Source organism: Mustela nivalis, assembly GCF_964662115.1.
Source record: "Mustela nivalis genome assembly, chromosome: 3".
Taxonomy (NCBI): Eukaryota; Metazoa; Chordata; class Mammalia; order Carnivora; family Mustelidae; genus Mustela; species Mustela nivalis.
Genome location: NC_139022.1, coordinates 116,388,979 through 116,409,236, shown reverse-complemented (window position 1 = coordinate 116,409,236; position 20,258 = coordinate 116,388,979). Strand labels below are relative to the sequence as shown.

Here is a 20,258-nt window from a genome sequence, read left to right as displayed (position 1 = left end):
TTTAAAAAAATATTTTATTTATCTATTTTTTGAGAGAGACAAGAGCTGAAGGGGTGGAGAGGGGGCAGAGGAAGAGAGAGAAGCAGACCACCTGTTGACCAGGGAGCCTGATGGGGTGCTCAATACCAGGACCCCAGGACCATGACCTGAGCCGAAGGCAGATGCTCAATCAGTGCCTGAGCCACTGAGGCACTCCTTAAATGTGCACATCCTTATTTATTTATTTAAGACCATTTTATTTATTTAATTTTTTAAAAAAATTTTATTTATTTATTTGACAAGAGATCCAAGTAGGCATAGAGGCAGGCAGAGAGGGTGGGGAAGCAGGCTCCCCACCGAGCAGAGAGCCTGATGTGGGGCTCCATCCCAGGACCCTGCGATCATGACCTGAGCCAAAGGCAGAGGCTTTAATCCACTGAGCCATCCAGGCGCCCTGTAAATACGCACATCTTTAAATGTAACCCAAGATTGTTAAGTTTTCTAGTAAGTAAATCTAGTAGTATATTAGCTTATGTTAACCTTGTGTTCATATATAATTTCACAGATTCACCGGTTTGCTTGCTTGCCTTAAAAAAAAAAAAACCTTTCAAAATACTAGCTCTTCTATTTTTGTAGTTCAGTTTTTATAAAACGTACAACCTGTACTTTATCTTTTACAAATTTCATCAACTGTTTTAGCTCCTGAGAATTTTGAACTTTTATTCTGCTACCATATTAATTCTTCTTTTAGTCGTAGGTGATTGGAAGCTTTGATAGAGCTTCTCCATCTCCATCAAGCAGTCCCAAGAAAGAGAGTACCAAGCCGGTTTTCCAAAGTCTAGCCTTCATGTTTTTACCTAGCCTAATTATCCTGAAACATTTTATGAAGTAGCACTTGAGATTCCTCTTTATTTCTATAACAAAAAGTTGAAATATGTATAAGAGACAATGAGGGAGAGACTGGAATTTCATTTTATAAATATGCCTGATTAGATCATATATTATCTATTTTATATTGTAGGATGTTCAGGATTTTAGTACTACAGCATGAATATCCTTTAAGCCACTAAATGTTTTGTAGGAGGTCTCCTCCTTCCCCAAGCCAGATTTTTATATTTCAGCTTTTCATCTTAATCCTTTTATTGTATAGTGATATAATTTACTGTCTTTAGTTGTGGAGGTCAGGTTTTAGTATCTTTTCCTGAGTACTAAATGTATTTCCTCCCCATCTATAGGATATTTAAGTCCTTTGAGGAACTATGAAGATGTTTGTTTCATCTTGTAAAATGAAACTGCTTTAACCTACTTACTCATTTTACCATTTAATCTGTATGAGACAGAATTTATATATGTGTAGCTCTTTCCCCAACTAGTTATATAGTTATTGGTAAGTCTTCTCCTATCTGTGCCCTTTTCCTCATCTACTAAGTTGGGGAATTAAATGGACTTTATGATTAGTTTTTTACTCTAACATTCTGTAATTCTTTGAGGTCCTTTAAGTTGAGGGTAGGATTTCTTGAACATGTGGGTGAATAACCAGCAGATAACGCCTGTTTTCTGTTATAGGCACTACCAAGATATTTGATAAACCAAGGAAGCGAAAACGACAGAGGCATACTATAGCCAAGGTGCACTGTAAAAAAATGAAAAATGATGATTCATCAAAAGAAACTCCAACCTCAGAGGTATTACTCAGTTCCTCATCTTTTGACCTTCCAAAGAAAATCTACTTTCCACAGTAGAGGCCATACCCTTCTTCCCTTGAGTTTTCTTAAGAATCATGTTCTACTGAAACAACTAATTAACAGCTATAAGAAGACGTATATGGCAACTATGGATATGATCTTTTTAATAGACAACATCCTATGCTCTAGGTATCTGATGAATTTTATAGCTTTCATCATGAAGTAAGCTTTTTCTAAATAACCAGAGCACAATACCAAGTAACCATATGATCTGAATGAACTTAGATATTGCCCTTTATGAGTTGAGACTGCTGCAATTAGAGGGAAACTCATTTGCTTATTTCTTGAAACCATCAACTGCTTAATTTTAGACTAATGTTTGGAAACATTTGCTTTACGGAAACAAAGGTAGATTTAAAACCATTTCCTTGTAGAGCATCAGTGCAGTCATTGATGCGGTCTCTAGCTTTTCAACTCAGGTTAAAAGAGAATTAGAACAAGTGAGGTCAGCTTTACACATTTTTATACGGAGTGTTTCTTTCCAGGATAATTTGAACCGAATGCCCAAGGGAGGCATTATTTAGGAAACACTGATCTTGGAAGGACAAATAAGTAATCAAATAAACTTAAGAATGTTTTCTCTCCCTTAGTGAAACCTTAAAATGGAACAGCTCAAAAAGTTCCAGTGGAACAGCCTCAGAGCAGTTAGTGGCAGGGCATGAGGCGCCCACTACCCGCCCAATCACAGCAGGGTTAGAACTAACATTGCATGCAGTCCGCCCGCGTGATTGGCTGAACATCTGTAAGTGCTTAATGGCTAGACAAATAGCAGCCCAGAGGGAGGGGGTCACATGGAGGAGACATCTGTAATACAGATGTGGGACATTATTTTTTCTCTGCAAGGGAGAACTGATGACACACAGAACAGCTGCAAGCCTCAAGGAGACTGTTGAGGAGGGTATAGAGAATGATCATGGGATGCCAGCATCTAAAAAGCTGCAGGGCGAAAGAGGCGGAGGAGCTGCACTCAAGGAGAACGTTTGTCAGGTAAAGGATGTTGCCCACTTGCATTTGGATTGCTTGTGTGTCTTTTAAGAAAAGCCCTCTCCATCTTTCGATAACCCAGTCATGTTAGAATAAACATTTTTCCTGGATGATTCCAGTGGAGTCACTTCCCTTTAAGGATTTAAATCTTATCCCTTCTCACGAAAAGAGAAAGGAAAATAAATATTTAGTTTTGGTAAAACACCTGCTCTTGTTACCCATGAGTAGATGCCATGGAGCAGGTGTGAGATGGGAGAAGGAATCACAGATTACTTAAAGATCATTTTCATGTATGTTTCATGGTGTGAGAATCTCTGGGTTTCTAAGGAATGTTTTAAGGGAAATTTTCACTTTGAGATTTCTTTTTCTTTAAAATAGTGACTTCAGAGAATCTACTGCTGCCTTTTTATATTTATTTAATAAGTATGTATACTGTGTTTACTGTGTGTCAAGAGTTTCCATCACTTTATAAATATTCCGGGGGCACCTGGGTTAAGCAACTGACTCTTGATTTTGGCCCAGGTCATGATCTCAGAGTTGTGAGCTTAAGATTTTTTCACTCCCTCTCTCCCTCTATGCCCCCCACCCCAAATAAATAAATTTTAAAAAATTTACCAAATTAAACGTTTTATAAATACTAGGTCATTTAGTCATAACAGTCTTGTAAAGTAGATTGCCATTATTACCCTAATTTTTACAGACAAGGAAACTGAAGCAGAGAGATGTTCCATAACTTCCTTATAGTCACACAGCAAAGCCAGGATTCAAACTCAAGCGATCTGGGTTTAGAGTCTTAACCACTATGTTGTGTTGCCTCTCTGTAAAGAGACTTTATCAGACTTGGGAGTAGAGTCAGTTAAATTGATGATTCGATTATGTTCTCTTTTTTATGGGCTTGATTTACCTTTATAAATTATTAAAAGCTGGCCTGTAAAAAGTTGAAGGCTTCTTTTTCTTTTTCTTTTTTTTTATTGAAACAGATAAAAATAAAGTTAACCCAAGCCTAGAATATGTAGAACAGTAGAATTTCCATTCAGTTTGTTTTTTCATTTTCATTACTGTATAAAGAATGCTGATCATATTCAGATCAGCACCCAAACACAGTGTTACTCCTCAGAGACTGTATAACAACAAAGATTATCAACAAAATGTGGTTAAAAGGATAGTTGCCTTGTGGTCCTGGATTGTTTGGATCACTTTTTGTTTAAATCTGTTGTCCTTGTTTAATTTATTAATATCATATCCTTTCACTCACATGGTTACCATTTTGAAAGATGAATTACTTCGTCATCCCAGTTAAAGGGTTAGTCCATAACATGTTTTAAATTTGTCTTTGATATATACTGTAATTGAAGTTTCCCTGTTTAAATGGTGAAGGCAAATTTGTTTATTGTACATAAAAGCTGGTATCACTGGCACTGTGATTGTACAAAATAAAGTGGTTAATATATATGGCATTTGTCAATTTTTATGTGTGAGTTAGGGGATAATGGAAGAGCCAGAGTTGTAAGATTAATTTACACTGTAGGTTGTTTAAGACCTTGGGGTCTGTCTGCTCTTAATCCCTGGCTGCCTCTGGCATTTTTTCCCCAAAGCTCTACTCTCCTCATTTGTTTCTTTAAGCTTTGATGTCAAGTGGCCAAGACCTTTTGTTTCTTCAGGTGCTTGAAGATACTAGACTTACTTAGTTGCCTTCTTCTTTCTTGTCTTCCACAATAAGACTCTTTTTCATTTTTAGTATTTTCCTGCTGATTACTGTGGGGCAACAAATCAGGATGTTAGAGGGATGAAAGTAACAAATGTTGGGAATTTGCAGAATTTTCATAAATCTTATGTTTTGAAAGCAACAAAGCCAGATCTCTATTTCCTAAGGCCCTATCATAAATGATACCCTATCTTAGATGAGATCATCTCAGAAAGGCGACTTCTCTGAGATGGTTGTAGATGTATCTCAAACATTGTTTAAACCTTGATTAGAGCCCTATTGGACTGTTAGAACCCAAGTCTAGCTAACCAGTATCTCTTGCTTGAACTATTACAATAGCCTTCTTGATTGTCTCTTTATTGCTATTCTCACCTTTCTCATTCTTGAACTCATTTTCCATGTAGTAATTAGAGGACTCTGTTTTTAAATGAATATCTTAGCCTTTTCTTGTTATGATTTTAATGATTTTAGCCTTAAATTATTTTAATCATTTAATGATTTTAGCCTTTTCTTGTTAAAGCCCTCTAATGGCACACCTCTGTAATTAGAATACAATCTGGAAATGTAGCATAATGTGTAAGACCACACAATCAGGCTGTTGCCTTTTTCTTACCTTATCTTCTGTCACATATAACTTGTTCACTGTAGTCCACTGACTTCCCTTATGATTCTCAGACCTAACATAGTTTTTCCTATCTGTGGACTTTCTGTATTTGTCTCCCTGGTCTTTCTGTCAGATCATGTGACTGACTTGGAGTTCAGAACTGCATCTGAGAGGCCATTCCCAGTCCCAAGTAGCTATTTGAATTCTCTACTTAGTGCTTATAATTATCTGATATCTTTTATGTTTGTTTGTTTACTTGTATTTTCAATCCTTAGTATATACGAACCATGAGAGCTGGGGACTTTGTGGAAGCTGGCATAGAAGAATTAATCATTAAATATTGGCTGAATAAATGGTGGGCTCTCTTCTTCCTGGAAAGCTCCTGCTTAATCTTTCTTCACGAAGGCCTTCTGCTTGGGACTTAAAAAACCCTTTATAGACATACCTGTTTTCTTTCTCTTAACAGAACTGTGAGAAACTGGGTGAGCTGCTGTTATGTGAGGCTCAGTGCTGTGGGGCTTTCCACCTGGAGTGCCTTGGATTAACTGAGATGCCGAGAGGAAAATTTATCTGCAATGAATGTCGCACAGGTGAAGTAGTTATAGATGGGGTTTTCTTCCAAAGATGGTTTGAGTTTTAAGTTTTTCAGGAAAAATTCCCAACATTTATTGCAGACACTTTCTATGGCAATACAGGGCTAGTTGCGACAGACGCAGATAAGTGCTGTGTGGTCTTTGCCTGTGGAAAAGAATACCAAGTGAATAATGAATTGATAGTATAATATAGTACAAAAGGATTGTATTAGAGATAGATTTATAGTGATAGGTGAACAAAGATGAGCCATTTCCACAGAGGAAGATAGCTAAGTTTGGCTTTAAAAGTGACATGGAATTTGGTGTGGGGAGGTGAAGTACAGGAAGATCCAGTAATGAAAGTATAGAATATTTGGGAAATAGGAGGCATAAGTTAGTGTGTTGAGAGTTTAAGATACTTTAGAGAAGAGGCATTGTTAGTGACAAGGTTTCTGGATTACTGGTAATGTTTTATATTTCTTGAGCTGAACGGTGATTACATAAGCATGTTTTCTTTATCATTATTTCTGAACTATACACTTACGATGCTATACTTTTCTGTGTTTATATCATACGTGAACAAAACTATTTACCGAAAAAGGAAAGACATTTTATTTTTTATTTTTTTAATTAACATGTAATGTATTATTAGCCCCAGGGGTACAGGGGAAAGATATATATAATCTTGAGAGTTAAATAGATTGGCTCAGAAACTGAGAATGGTCAGATGGAACCAACTGTAAAGTACCTCACCCGCTACACTAAGGAGATGGTTCTTTTTTCAGCATTATATGTAAATGCTATAGCAGTGAAGTAGTAGGGAAAAATGGGGGCTAAAAGCGGTTACATTCCTAAGTCATTAAAACCATGAGTGTGCATGAACCTGCCCAGGGAAAAAGCATCTGGAGAGTGAGAAAAGGACCAAAAAAGTACTCAGAGGGTTTCCACATTAAAAAGAATACTGCAGGGTGAGGAGGAGCTAGTCAAAGAATGTTTGTGAAGCCAGGGAGAGTAGGATATCATTAGCAGGGGCACATGTGGCAAAGAGACCAAGGAGGTTTTGGGGTGATAAGAGGCTAATATATATAGCAGTGGGAAATATATTTGCCACACAAGTGTTCCACACTAAACCCAGTTGAGGGGCAAATGGATAGCAGTGTACGCTACTTCTTAAAAAAGCTTGATATCCATGGAAAAGAAGGTAGTAGCTGAAGGAAAGATATTATAGGGTCAAGAGGAAGAACATCTTGAATGTTTGTAGGATGAATGTTAAGAACCACATATGGAAATAAATTCCTGCAAGAAGAGGGAATAATTAATGGAGTGTAGTTGCTGAGTGATAGGAGAGAATAATCTTGAAGAGACAAAAAGATAAAACAGGAATGTACCTTGGAGTTGGAGAGTTGGAGAATAAGCCAAAGTTTTTCTTAGTTTGGTGAGAATGATGGGGAAAAGGTGGTTTCTAACTTGAAGAGTGGAGTTGTAGGTTTAAAGTAGCTCCTGTGGGAACCGAGAGACAGAATTAATCTGTGTCTGTAAATCAGTGGCTGTGTCATATTGAGTTATCTCCTCTTTCTGACACTACTTTTAGCAGTGTGGGAGCAAAAGCTAGAAGGCAAGATAGTTCTGGGGTTATTTTGCCTCCCGTACAGTGGGCTTTTGATCATTATGGGAAATAGTGCGCCATCCAGCCCTATAAATGAAATTTTAGGGAAAAAAATTTTAGTTTTGTGCATATGTCTTAATCCTAATCTTAGAGAAGTCCTGCCTTTTACACAGATAATTCCGCTTTGCTAGTCTTACTTTTTTTTAAAAAGATTTTATTTATTTGACAGAGATCACAAGTAGAGAGGCAGGCAGAGGGGAAGGAGGAAGCAGGCCCCCTGCTGAGCAGAGAGCCTGATGCCGGGTTTGATCCCAGGACCCTGAGATCATAACCTGAGCCGAAGGCAGAGGCTTAACCCACTGAGCCACCAGGCGCCTCTGCTAGTCTTATCTTTATTATAATGTGATATTCTCTGAGCTAGTTATGGCAAAAGGTATTTTTTAAAGAATTAACCTTACTGAAGGATAATTTACCTATTAGAAAATGCACTGGTTTTAATATATGTTTTGGTTGGTCTTGATAAAATTTATAAACACATATGTAAGGATAACCACAATGAAGATTCAGAACACATTTCCATTGCTCCAGAAAGTACCTTGTAATTAGTCCTAGTTGATCCTTCTGCCCCTCACTACCCCCCCATCCCGACCCCAATCCTATTTCAGGCAAACAATGATGTGCTTTCTGTAATTACACAAGAGATTTTTTTTTTTTAAGAGTTTCATAAGTGGAACAAAATGTATATAGATTTTTTGTGTATCGTTCAGCATAATGTTTTTGACACTCATCTGTGTTTGTCAGTAGTTCATTTTCTTTCTTATAACAGCTTTATTGAGGGAGAGTTGTACAGTAAACTGCATAAAGTATAATTTGTTAAGTTCTAATACATATGTGTGTGTACATACACCTGCGAACCCATCCCTCAGCATAGGTCATTTCTGATCAGCAACATTGTTGCACATGTTGAGAGTTCATTCCTTTTTATTGCTGAGTAGTATTCCATTGTACAGATGTGTCACAGTTGGTTTATTCATTCATCTGTTGATAATACATTGGGGTTCTCAGGTTGGGGTATTATTAATAAGCTGCTATGAACATTCATGTCTTTGTACGGACACATTTTCTTTTTACTTCTAAATACCTAAGGGTGGAAGGCATGGTAGGTATATGTTTAACGTTTAAAAAACTTCCCTACTGTTTTCCAGAGTGTTTGTACCATTTTACATTGTCATCAGTAATGGATGAGAGTTTCAGTTCTCCATATTTTCATCAACACTTGGTATTGTCAGTCTTTTTATTTTTAGCCATTTGGACAGATATGTAGTGGTACTTCATTGTGGTTTTAATGTGCATTTTTCTAATGACAAATGATGTTGTGGTTCTTTTTAATGTGCTTTTTTGCCATCTTCCTTGATGAAGTATCTGTTCAAATCTTTTTTTTTTTTTTTTAAGATTTTATTTATTTATTTGGCAGACAGAGATCACAAGTAGGCAGAGAGGCAGGCAGAGACAAAGAGAAGAAGAAGCAGGCTCCCTGCAGAGCAGACAGCCCGATGTGGGGCTCGATCCCAGGACCCTGGGATCATGACCCGAGCCGAAGGCAGAGGCTTTAACCCACTGAGCCACCCAGGCGCCCCTCAAATCTTTTTTTTAAATTAGGTTGTTTATTTTCTTACTGTTGAGTTTTAAGAGTTCATTATACATATTCTCAGATACATACTTTGAAAATTATTCTACCAGTCTGTGGGGTTTTTTTTTTTTTTCTTAATCATGTCTTTTGTAGAGCAGTTTTTTATTTTTATTTTTTTAAAAGATATTTATTTATTTGACAGAGACCTTGAGAGAGGGAACACAAGCAGGGGGAGTGGGAGAGAGAGAAGCTGGCTTCCCACTGAGCAGGGAGCCTGACATAGGCATCCATCCCAGGACCCTGGGATCATGACCTGAGCTGAAAGCAGATGCTTAATGACTGAGCCACCCAGGCGTCCCTTGAAGAGCAGTTTTTTAATTGTAAATGATGTTTATCAGCTTGTTTTTTTAACGTTTTTGCTTTGATGTCATGTTGAAAGCTTTTATAACCCAATGTCATAAAGCTTCTTTGTTTTCTAATGAAAATTTTATAGTTTGAGGTTTTACCTTCATGTCTAAGGTCTGTTCTTTATTAATTTTCATATATGATGTGAGGTAGATTTATTGCTATTTTTTTAATTAAAAAATTTTTTTAAAGATTATTTACCTTATTTATTTGACACAGACAGAGAGAGAGACACAAGATGAGGAGTAGCAGGCAGAAGGAGAGGGAGAAGCAGGCTCCCCTCAGAGCAGGTGGAGCCCGATGTGGACTCAATCCCAGGACCCTGGGATCATGACCTGAGCCGAAGATAGTTGTTTAATAGACTGAGCCACCCAGGTACCCTACTATTTTTGAGGGTAGAGAAATTTTACCCTAGGTGAATAGAGTAAAAATAAGGGAGTCATTTCTTTTTTCTTGTGGCTCACCCTATTTTTCTAATGTGGAGTGACCACACAATAATTTAGGTTATTCCAGTTTAATATTGACATCAGGCAGTAAGAAGTTTGCTTTTTTCCAAATGGATAATTAAAATTTTTTCTTAAAATCACTATTAGCTGGGTGATCTTACTATTTATAGGTATGGTGGGTTATTTTAATGAATTCCTGTTTCCAGCAAGTGTTACAGGCAAGATTCATGTTCAGGTCTTTCTGTCAAGCCTGGGCTTTCCCTTACGGCTTCTCAAAGAGAGGTAATTGTTTCTTTGTTTTGTTTTGGTTTTCCCTTTTCTTAAACTTTGTATTATAGAAATCCTCAGACATTTACAAAAGTTGAACAGTATAAAGTAATCCCATGTATTCATCATTTAGCTTCAGTAGTTCTCAGTTTCCTGCCTCCGTCTACCCATATATTTCTTCTTATATATTTGTTTCAGGGGTACAGCTCTTTGAGTCATCAGTCTTATATAATACCAGGTGCTTTACCCATATATTTCAAAAGGTCTAACACAATCTAAAAATATATATTTAGGGATGCCTGGGTGGCTTGGTGGATTAAAGCCTCTGCCTTCGGCTCAGGTCATGATCCCAGTGTCCTGGGATTGAGCCCCACATTGGGCTCTCTGCTCAGCGGGGAGCCTGCTTCCTTCTGTCTCTCTCTGCCTGCCTTTCTGCCTACTTGTGATCTCTGTCTGTCAAATAAATAAATAAAATCTTTAAAATATATATCTATATCTATATATATATCTAATACATAGCAAGATTATACAGTAACTTCTGTGTGTCACCTACTTCCTATTTTCAATTTTCTCATGTCTCAAAGATGTCTTTTTATAGTATTTTAATCAAGATCCAGATAAGACTGATTTATTGTATTTTTTGGTATTTCTCTTAAGTTTCTTTTAATCTACAACAGTATACCTCCATCCTGTTTTTTAATGTTGTTTATTTATTTTGACAGTCATTTGTCCTTCTAAATTTTCTGCATTGCAAATTTGGTTTATTACATCTTTCAGGTGTCCTTTTAACTTGTTGCCCTATCTTCCATATTTCCTGGAAACTTGTAGTTAGATCTAGAGGCTGGATTAATTTCAGATCAGTTTTCTTTTGGCAGGAATGCTTTGTAGGTAATGTGTTCTTCCTATTGCGTCACATCAGCAAACATATATTGTCAAGAGTTTCTCACTTAATAATGATCTTAAAATTGTTTGGTAGGTTCTTGTTGTCAGCCCGATCAGTCTGTTACAAAGTTCTTTATTGAGATATTGTGATTTATAATAAGAAATACATATTTTGGTCTTTAGCTTGTGGCACAGAGCTCCCAAAACCTTGGTCTCTCCTATGTGGTGAGAGTTACCAAGATGTTCTTTGTGTGTGTTTGACTATGTTAATAAAAGACACACCTCAGGATGGGTCCTTGATTGCCAAGAAAACCAACCTTATGATTATAGGGCTAGAACTTTCAGTCCTCTACCCCCCTGCTAATCTGTAGGGAAGCAGGGTGTCAGAGGCTGGAGGTTGAGTCAGTCCCCAGTGGCCAGTGGTTTAATCAGCCTATGCACTGAGGTTTCAGAACCCAGAAGAATGGGTTTTGGAGAGCTTCTGGATTGGTGGGTGTGTGGAGATTCAGAATAAAGTGTTGCTTTTGGAGAGGGAATGAAAGCTCCCCACCCTTTCCTCATACCTTGCCCTGTGCATCTCTTCCATCTAGCTATTCCTGAGTATTATCTTTTCATGATAAACTGGTGATCCTGTAAATAAAATGTTTCTCTGAGTTCTTTGAGCCATTCCAGCAAATTAATCAAACCTAAGAAGTGCAGGTTATTGGAACCTCTGATTTATCGCCAGTTAGAAGTATAGGTGACAACTTGAACTTAAGATTGGCATCTGAAGTTAGGGGCAAAGGCCATCTTTCCCGATTGAGTCCTTAACCTGTGGGATATGATGTTACCTCCATTTATATAGTTTCAGAATTTAGTTGAATTATAAGACATGCAGCTGGTGTTGGAGATTTGCATGGAATTCCATATCGGAACTTGGTACAGAATTGTTTACTTAATAAACTTTTTGTCTAATGGTTTAGCATTGGATGAATTCTTGAATTGGTGTTAATTTATTACCTTCCTTTGTTTACCAGGAATCCATACCTGTTTTGTTTGTAAGCAGAGTGGGGAAGATGTCAAAAGGTGCCTTTTGCCCTTGTGTGGAAAGTTTTACCATGAAGAATGTGTCCAGAAGTATCCACCCACTGTCATGCAGAACAAGGGCTTCCGGTGCTCCCTCCACATCTGTATAACCTGTCATGCTGCTAATCCAGCCAGTGTTTCTGCATCTAAAGGTATGGGTTTCTAATTACAGAACCTTGGTTTCATTGGTAACATGTATTTCCAGATGCTGTGTATGGGCATGTCTCTTCATGGCCTCTCTAGCTTTTGTCAGAGTACCAGTATTTTATGTGAGGGGGGGGGAAATAATGGAGTAATCCAGCAGTTCCCACATTGTATTCTTTGGAGCCCTATTGTTATGTGGTGGTTTCAAATACTTGTATTTCATAGTGTTGTTTAGTTGAAGAAAGTATTCTGCTGTAAATTTCCCCCTCTCTACTCCATTAGACTAAAGTACTTTTCTTTTCCTGTGGACCCTTTATATCTGTGGTTGTCAGGTGTAATATTATTCATGCATAAATTTAGGGCAGAATTGAGGGGGTTTTTTGTGTGTTAATTTGTTTTGTTTTTTAAATTGGAAACTTCTATTCTGAAACCTCTTTCCTGCTTCATAGAGCTGAGGTTTCCAAAAGTGCCTGTGGGTATATAGGCAAAGTTAAGCTTTTAAGTCTGTTCTCAATTGGGAAAACAGTCATTTCTGTTTAGTAATAATGGGATCTCTTACTAATTTTTCTTAACCCAAATATTGTGTGTCTGTTGTTAAATGCTTATATGCCCAAAGAGCCCCTGCTTCTCCCATAGGGGATTAAACAGGAAAATTACTAGTGTTTTGACTTTTCTTCTAATTAGACTGGCAGTATGTTTTGTAATGCGAGTTCCTGAGCCTATAGATCTCATCAGTCTTAAGTACAGTAATTTCACTTGCTTGATCAAAATTACAGTTTAACCATCAGCTTATCTTCTCCTTTTCAATTGCTCTTGTAGTTTGGTAATGGTTTTTAGTAGGTGCTGTATAAGAGAGGACATACTTTATCTGGAAGGGTTGGAAAGGTTCATTCACCTAAAAATTCAGGCTCTAAGAATCACATAGTACCAGGCATTGAAAGCAACCATGGTCTTTCTCCTAGCTGGTCTTTTATTCAGGTTGTGACATCTCCCCTATTTAGTTTGAGGCTGATGCCAGGTTTCCTAGGAGTCAGGGCAATGGATTGAATAGGGCTTTCTTTGGTGAGGTAGGCTCACTTAACAGTTGTGAGATCTGATGCCTTGTGGCAGCTTATCACATAGCTCCCATCTGAGCTTTTTCATAGTGAGTTGTGTGTTTTATGATCCCTTGTCCTAGTAGTGCTTCCTTCTACTAGTCACATTTTCTCAGTGCTTACAAAGACATTTCAATAACTCGTGTTGATTTTATGTTTAATATCTTTGTTTCTCTTTTACTCTTGGTTTTCCTGCTTCTCCTAATTTTAGGTCGTCTGATGCGCTGTGTCCGCTGCCCTGTGGCATACCATGCCAATGACTTTTGCCTGGCTGCCGGGTCGAAGATTCTTGCATCTAATAGTATCATCTGCCCTAATCACTTTACACCTAGGCGGGGCTGCCGAAATCACGAGCATGTTAATGTTAGCTGGTGTTTTGTATGCTCAGAAGGTAAGACATGACTGCTTAATGTATGAATAGTCTAAAAAGAGATTAATACTAGAGATTGCAGTATTCTAACTGCAATCAAAAATAATTTTCTTCACTTTGCTACTAGAGAAATATTGGGAAGTAATGTTCTGAATTAATGACAACAGAACGCTTAAACTTGGGTTTTTTTTTTTTTTCCACAAATAGGGGTTTTATTTTGTTTTGTTTTGTTTTTACCTTATTTTTATTAAAACGATAAACAAATGAAGGGCATCTGGGTGGTGCAGTTGAATGAGCACCACGCTATTGGTTTTTACTCAGGTCGTGATCTTAGGGCAGTGGGATTGAGCCCTGCCTTGGGCTCAGTGCTTAGCGTGGAGTCTGCTTGAACTTCTCTCTTACCATGCCCACTCCCCTCTCCCCCACTTTTGGGCACATGCAAGTGTGTGCACACATCCTCTCAAATAAACAAATAGATCCTTAAAATAAATAATAAACAAATGAAACAATAAAGAAAAGACAAGGGGAAGGAAATAAAATTGTCCTTGAAAAATGGGGGAATATGATCAAACAGTGCAAACTTCCAGTTAGAAGATGGGCAAGTTTAGGGGATTTAATATACAGCATGGTAACTATTGTTAACAGTACTGTTAGTTGTATATTTGCAAGCTGCTAAAGAGAGTAGATCTTAAAAATTCTCACTACCACCAAAATGAAAAAAATTTTAAGTATGTACGGTGTTAAATGTTCTACCTAAGCTTATTTCAGCAATCGTTTCACAGTATAACACATATCTAGTCATTCTTTTGTATACTTTAACCTTAACGATGTTATAAATCAGTTATATCTTAATAAATCTGGAGAGAGAGAAAGGAAAGATAAAAAATGGAGGAAATGATTGATTAATTAATTAATCATAAATCATCCCAAGTCCCACCATCAGAAAAAAACCCATTGCTTAATTTTAAGTGATACTACTTAAGATAGTTGTGTACAGTTCTAGAAGATGGTATTATATCATAAAGTTGTGTTTCTTTTTTGTTAAATCATTTTGTCATGAATTTAAAGAGATGGAACAAAAGCAAAGTGAAGGAATTTGTCTATAAAAGTGTTTTTTCACTCTTAAGGATATTAATTTCTAAAAGTTCTTCTAAAGTGGATGAAGAAAAATTGATATTTTTTTCCCTTCAACTTAAAACATAGTTCTTCTTTAGAATAGTGTTAGGCTTGGGGCGCCTGGGTGGCTCAGTGGATTAAGCCGCTGCCTTCGGCTCAGGTCATGATCTCGGTGTCCTGGGATCGAGCCCCGCATCGGGCTCTTTGCTCAGCGGGAGCCTGCTTCTCTCTCTCTCTCTGCCTGACTCTCTGCCTACTTGTGATTTCTCTCTCTGTCAAATAAATAAATAAAATCTTTAAAAAAAAAAAGAATAGTGTTAGGCTTTTATATATATATATATATATATATATATATATATATATATATGTATATGCCACCATAAACTCTCCTGCCTACCTCTCCCATCCATCTCTGCAGATAAATCCTATTTATTTCTTTTCTCATATTCTCTCTCAGCTCAAATCACATGTCCTTTCCTGCAAACCTGTTTGCCACTATTTCCCCTCAGCTCTGTCCTTTGCCTTTCTTTAGTGGGTATTCTTATGTGCAGATTTCTTTTCATGCTGTATAACCTCCTTTTAAGGCCTAGTACAAAGGCCTTTTTGTATATGAAATATTGCTAGTGTATAATGAAAGCCAACTTAACAAAAGGAAGATTTTTCTACCAAGTCCATGTAGTTTGCAGACTATACTGTTAATTAGATTGTGACTCAGCTGCAATAACTAAGCACAAATAGGAGATGTTCTAGAAGGTATATTACTGGGTCAGATAAATTATGGACTCTGCATCATTCTTACGTCCCATGCTAAGATTGTTCAACTCATCCTACAAAATGCCCAGGAGTAGCTAAATACGAGTTTCAGAGCAGAGCGTACAGGTTATATGTATTGAGCAAACAAGTTCTTTAAAGTTGTTGTAGCAAAAGTCTTTTACCCAAAAATCACTGAATCAAGCTACAGTATACAGCAGAGATAAGAGAAAAGCTTCTGTAACTAAAAAGGAGTTGGGTCGTAGGCACACAGTCCTGGCCCCAAGAAAATAAACACCCCAAAACTTATTTTAAGAGCCAGCTATAGATGATTGAGAAAAGGAAAAAAGTCTGCATGGGTAGGATGGGGTCATAAAACTTTAAATTTTTTATAAGATATTATGAGGCAAAATGGGCACAGTAAAACCCAGATGGATGTAGACATACACTTTGCTAAGACTTTGAAACATGCTCATTTCTGGCATAAGATAATAGGGTATTTATTATATTCCTTAAATATGAATCATCTTTAATTTTTATTTATTTATTTATTTATTTGACAGAGAGAGAGAGAGAGAGATCACAAGTAGGCAGACAGAGAGAGAGAGGAGGAAGCAGGCTCCCCGCCGAGCAGAGAGCCCGATGCGGGATTTGATCCCAGGACCCTGAGATCATGACCCGAGCCGAAGGCAGCGGCTTAACCCACTGAGCCACCCAGGCGCCCAAATATGAATCATCTTTAAATGAAAATTTTTATAGTCTGCAACAATGGATTTCAGCTTCAGATATATAAATTGAGTCACTCTTGAAAAATCTTCAAGTGAAAATTCATTGTCATTGCAATGTATTTAATTATCCTGGTGTCTGAAAACCTCCATGGAGGGGGAGAACTTTAGGCAACAAACCACATTAGTACCTGTAATTTTTGTCACCATTGAAAACCACAGATATTTCAGTTTAGATATCTTTTTTTTTTTTTTTTTAAGATTTTATTTATTTATGTGACAGACAGAGATCACAAGTAGGCAAAGAAGCAGGCAGAGAGAGAGGGGGTAGCAGGCTCCCCGCTGAGCAGAGAGCCCAATGCGGGGCTTGATCCCAGGACCCTGAGATCATGACCTAATCCAAAGGCAGAGGCTTTTGGTTTAAAGAGCCACCCAGGTGCCCTTCAGTTTAGATATCTTAAAGTATCTTGTAATCATTGTTATTGCTAGATCTTACTTTTGTATTACAAAGAGACATATGTAGCTATAATCTCTTGCTCTAACATTTTGATAATTATACCTTAATGTAACAGTGTCCTTTTAATATATGTGTTAGGTTAGAGAGTTCATAAGTGATAATCTGAAAAGAGCCCATAGGTATCAGAGTGCAAAACATAAAAAAGATTAAAGAGTTAGTAATTTTAAAAGGGGGAAGGAAGTAACCATATGGGCATGACTTCAGTGGCAAACATTACTGTGCCATTTATTCATTTGTTTAGTCTTCAGATAGATGTGATTATTTACTGTATATTGTGGAGAATTTAGTGTATTGTCTTTTAGTGAAGAGAAAGAAATGTGTATTATGCACATATTTGACTTCTGACCACTGCCCTAACCTAATTTTGCCAGTAGGATCTCATGTTTATTTGCTGTGAATATAACAAACCCTCAAGGTTGTGGTTCACAGGAATATTGGAAAGGGGCGAAGTGCTCATGAAGAAAAGTCTTTCTGAATAACTAAATTACTAAGCCCCCTTCGCTCGGAGATAAATAATTGGTTAGGAGCAAAAGCCGTTTCAGCTGGGTCATTGTGTGCTGCCTTGTGATTCTGAGTGCCACATTTTTTGATTCCACAGGAGGCAGCCTTTTGTGCTGTGATTCTTGCCCTGCTGCTTTTCATCGGGAGTGCCTGAACATTGATATCCCTGAAGGAAACTGGTATTGCAATGATTGTAAGGCAGGCAAAAAGCCACATTACAGGGAAATTGTCTGGGTAAAAGTTGGACGATACAGGTGAGTGAGCATGAAGGCACTGATTCTTTTACCATCCCGTCTTCTGTTTTTTTGGATCCAGTGCTTTGGATACAGGGCTTAACTCTTTTTCTTTCCTTTCTTTCTTTCTTTCTTTTTTTAATAATTTTTCTGATTAAGCAAGGTCAGTCTCTCTGCCCATTAATTTTCCATTATAAGGAAAAGATCTCGGGTGCCTGGGTGGCTCAGTGGGTTAAGCCGCTGCTTTCGGCTCAGGTCATGATCTCAGGGTCCTGGGATCGAGTCCCGCATCGGGCTCTCTGCTCAGCAGGGAGCCTGCTTCCTCTCTCTCTCTGCCTGCCTCTCTGCCTACTTGTGATCTCTGCCTGTCAAATAAATAAATAAAATCTTTAAAAAAAAGAAAAGAAAAAGACCTCATTTTTATGTTTTGTAAATATGGGAATAATACATATTCTCTGTAGAAAATTCATTAATGAAAATAAACCCACAATAAACAAGGAAGATACATTGCTAACAGTTTGGCATATTTATTTGGAGACACACCAATGCATGTACCCTCAAAATAATTGGCCTTATATTTATACTCAGTTTTGTATCTTTTCCTTTTTAAAATTATTTTTATTGAACATAGAATATATAAAAGAATATCATGACATGCATGATTTAAAAGGATTAGAAAGGAACATCTGTGTATTGTCCCTCCCATTTAAAGAAATATCATATTGCTGGTACTTTTGAGGCTCCCTCCATGACTCTTTACTGAATCCAGTTTCTCCCCACCTGTAGAGGTAACCACTATACTGCATTTTGTGTTTTTTATTCCTTTGCCTTGCTGTAATGGTTTACCACATGTATAATGTTTTGTTCTGCATGTTGTAGACCTTTGCATAAAGAAATTCTTGCTGTATTTTCCTGCAGCTTGTTTTTCTCATTTACTATTACACTCCTGAGATTTGTAGTAGTGCAGTACTCTAGTTCACACTTTGCTGTTCTACATTTCTTTTTTTTTTTTTTTGGATTTTTATTTATTTATTTATTTGACAGACAGAGATCACAAGTAGGCAGACAGGCAGGCAGAGAGAGAGAGAGAGAGAGAGAGAGAGGAGGAAGCAGACCCTCTGCAGAGCAGACAGTCCGATGCGGGGCTCGATCCCAGGACACCGGGATCACAACCTGAGCGGAAGGCAGAGGCTTTAACCCACTGAGCCACCCAGGCGCCCCTCTACATTTCTTTTTGATATAGTCTTAAAATATAGTGCAGTTCCTTTATCCATTCTCCTCTTTGGACTATGAGCATTTTGTCGATTTTCCTTAGTTTACATGCACAGTTTTTCTAGGAATAGGGGTTTCCAGCTTAACTAGCTAATGCCAAGTTATCTTTCAAAGTGGATGTAAAGCATAAATTTGCATGCTTTTTATTTTATTTTCAAAGGCATTTCTTGGTGTCTTGGGGGGGGGAGTCATTTTTCTATACCCCCTCACAATTAATGAAACTTTTCCTTTTTAAAGGCCAAATTGAGGGGCACCCGGTTGGCTCAGTGGGTTGAGCCTCTGCCTTTGACTCAGATCATGATCTCAGGGTCCCAGAATCGAGCACTGCATCAGGCTCCCTGCTCAGAGGGGAGCCTGCTTCCTCCTCTCTCTCTGCCTGCTGCTCTGCCTCTTTGTGATTTCTCTCTCTCTCTCTCTCTGTCCAATTAAAAAAAAAAAAAAAGGCCAAATTGTATTTCATTGTATCATATTCTGTAGTAACTTTATCATTCCCTAAATGTTGAGCATTTAGATTGTTTCCAGGTTTTCATTTTTATAGATAATACTTAAGTGAACATTATAGTCAAAGCTTTGTTTCTATCTTATATGAGATAATTATTATTTACTGTTAATTATTATTTCCTTTATAATTTACTTAAAGTAACTGGGTCTAAAAAGTGTCTATGGGAGCACATCTGTGAGGGTGGCCATTCAGGTTTTTAGCACATATTACTCATTGTTCCCTAGTTAGATTGTAAAAATGCACTAGGTTGGACCATTCCTTATTCATGTCCTAAGAGATAGGTCATTTTCCTAGTGTCTTAGACTCTCTTCAAGATTTCCTTCCTTATTTTCACCTTTCCCAGGTGGTGGCCAGCTGAGATCTGCCATCCTCGAGCTGTACCTTCCAATATTGATAAGATGAGACATGATGTGGGCGAGTTCCCTGTGCTCTTCTTTGGGTCTAATGACTATCTGTGGACGCATCAGGCCCGAGTCTTTCCCTATATGGAGGGGGATGTGAGCAGCAAGGATAAGATGGGCAAAGGAGTGGATGGGACATACAAAAAAGGTAACTTTATGCTTTTGTTTCGCAGGCCAACACAGACCTCTATTGCCCACATATCTATTCTTTTGTGTATTAGAATTCACGTATGTTCCATTAGCAGCTGTGTTCTTCTCTCTGGGGCAACTACAAGATTTTACAGGAAAGTTGATCTGCATAATTATTTTTTAGCTTTGCCTTTATATAGCAGGATTTTCCTTTTGGGAGGTTTTTGTCTCACCAGTTGCTTTCTCAACATTTTGTTTTGTTTTAAAGAGTTTATTTTTTTATTTGTCAAAGAGAGAGAGAGCACAAGCAGGGAGAGTGGCAGGCAAAGGGAGAAGCAGGCTTCCTGCTGAGCAAGGAACCTGATTTGCTGCTCGATCCCAGGACCCCTGAGCTGAAAGCAGAAGCTTAACCGACTGAGCCACCCAGGCATCCCTGTATTTTCTCAGCATCTTACCAAGTACTGGAACTTTGGAATTATTTTATAGCTTTAGCTCTGTGGTTTGTTAGACAAGAGTCAGAATCTCTAGTAGAGTTGTGTTTGTTCCACGGAAGTTATAGAGAAGTTATAGAGCAAAATAAAATAGTGAAAGTCAAAGCATAAATGTTCTGAGTC

General features: G+C 37.7%; 1 protein-coding gene across 20 annotated transcripts in view; it reads left to right on the top strand.

Annotated features, from left to right (window-relative positions):
• Positions 1-20,258, top strand: part of NSD1 (nuclear receptor binding SET domain protein 1) — a 148,930-nt gene that overhangs the window by 109,636 nt on the left and 19,036 nt on the right. For 19 of the 20 annotated variants that reach the window (XM_082723106.1, XM_082723120.1, XM_082723113.1 and 16 more), the window contains 7 exons: positions 1,546-1,664; positions 2,568-2,711; positions 5,484-5,607; positions 11,842-12,042; positions 13,340-13,519; positions 17,205-17,361; positions 19,458-19,663. In XM_082723106.1, the coding sequence (XP_082579232.1) occupies positions 1,546-1,664; positions 2,568-2,711; positions 5,484-5,607; positions 11,842-12,042; positions 13,340-13,519; positions 17,205-17,361; positions 19,458-19,663 (1,131 nt within the window). Of the gene's footprint in view, positions 1-1,545; positions 1,665-2,314; positions 2,467-2,567; positions 2,712-5,483; positions 5,608-11,841; positions 12,043-13,339; positions 13,520-17,204; positions 17,362-19,457; positions 19,664-20,258 lie in introns of all 20 variants that reach the window. The other variant, XR_014309560.1, reaches the window with a different exon arrangement.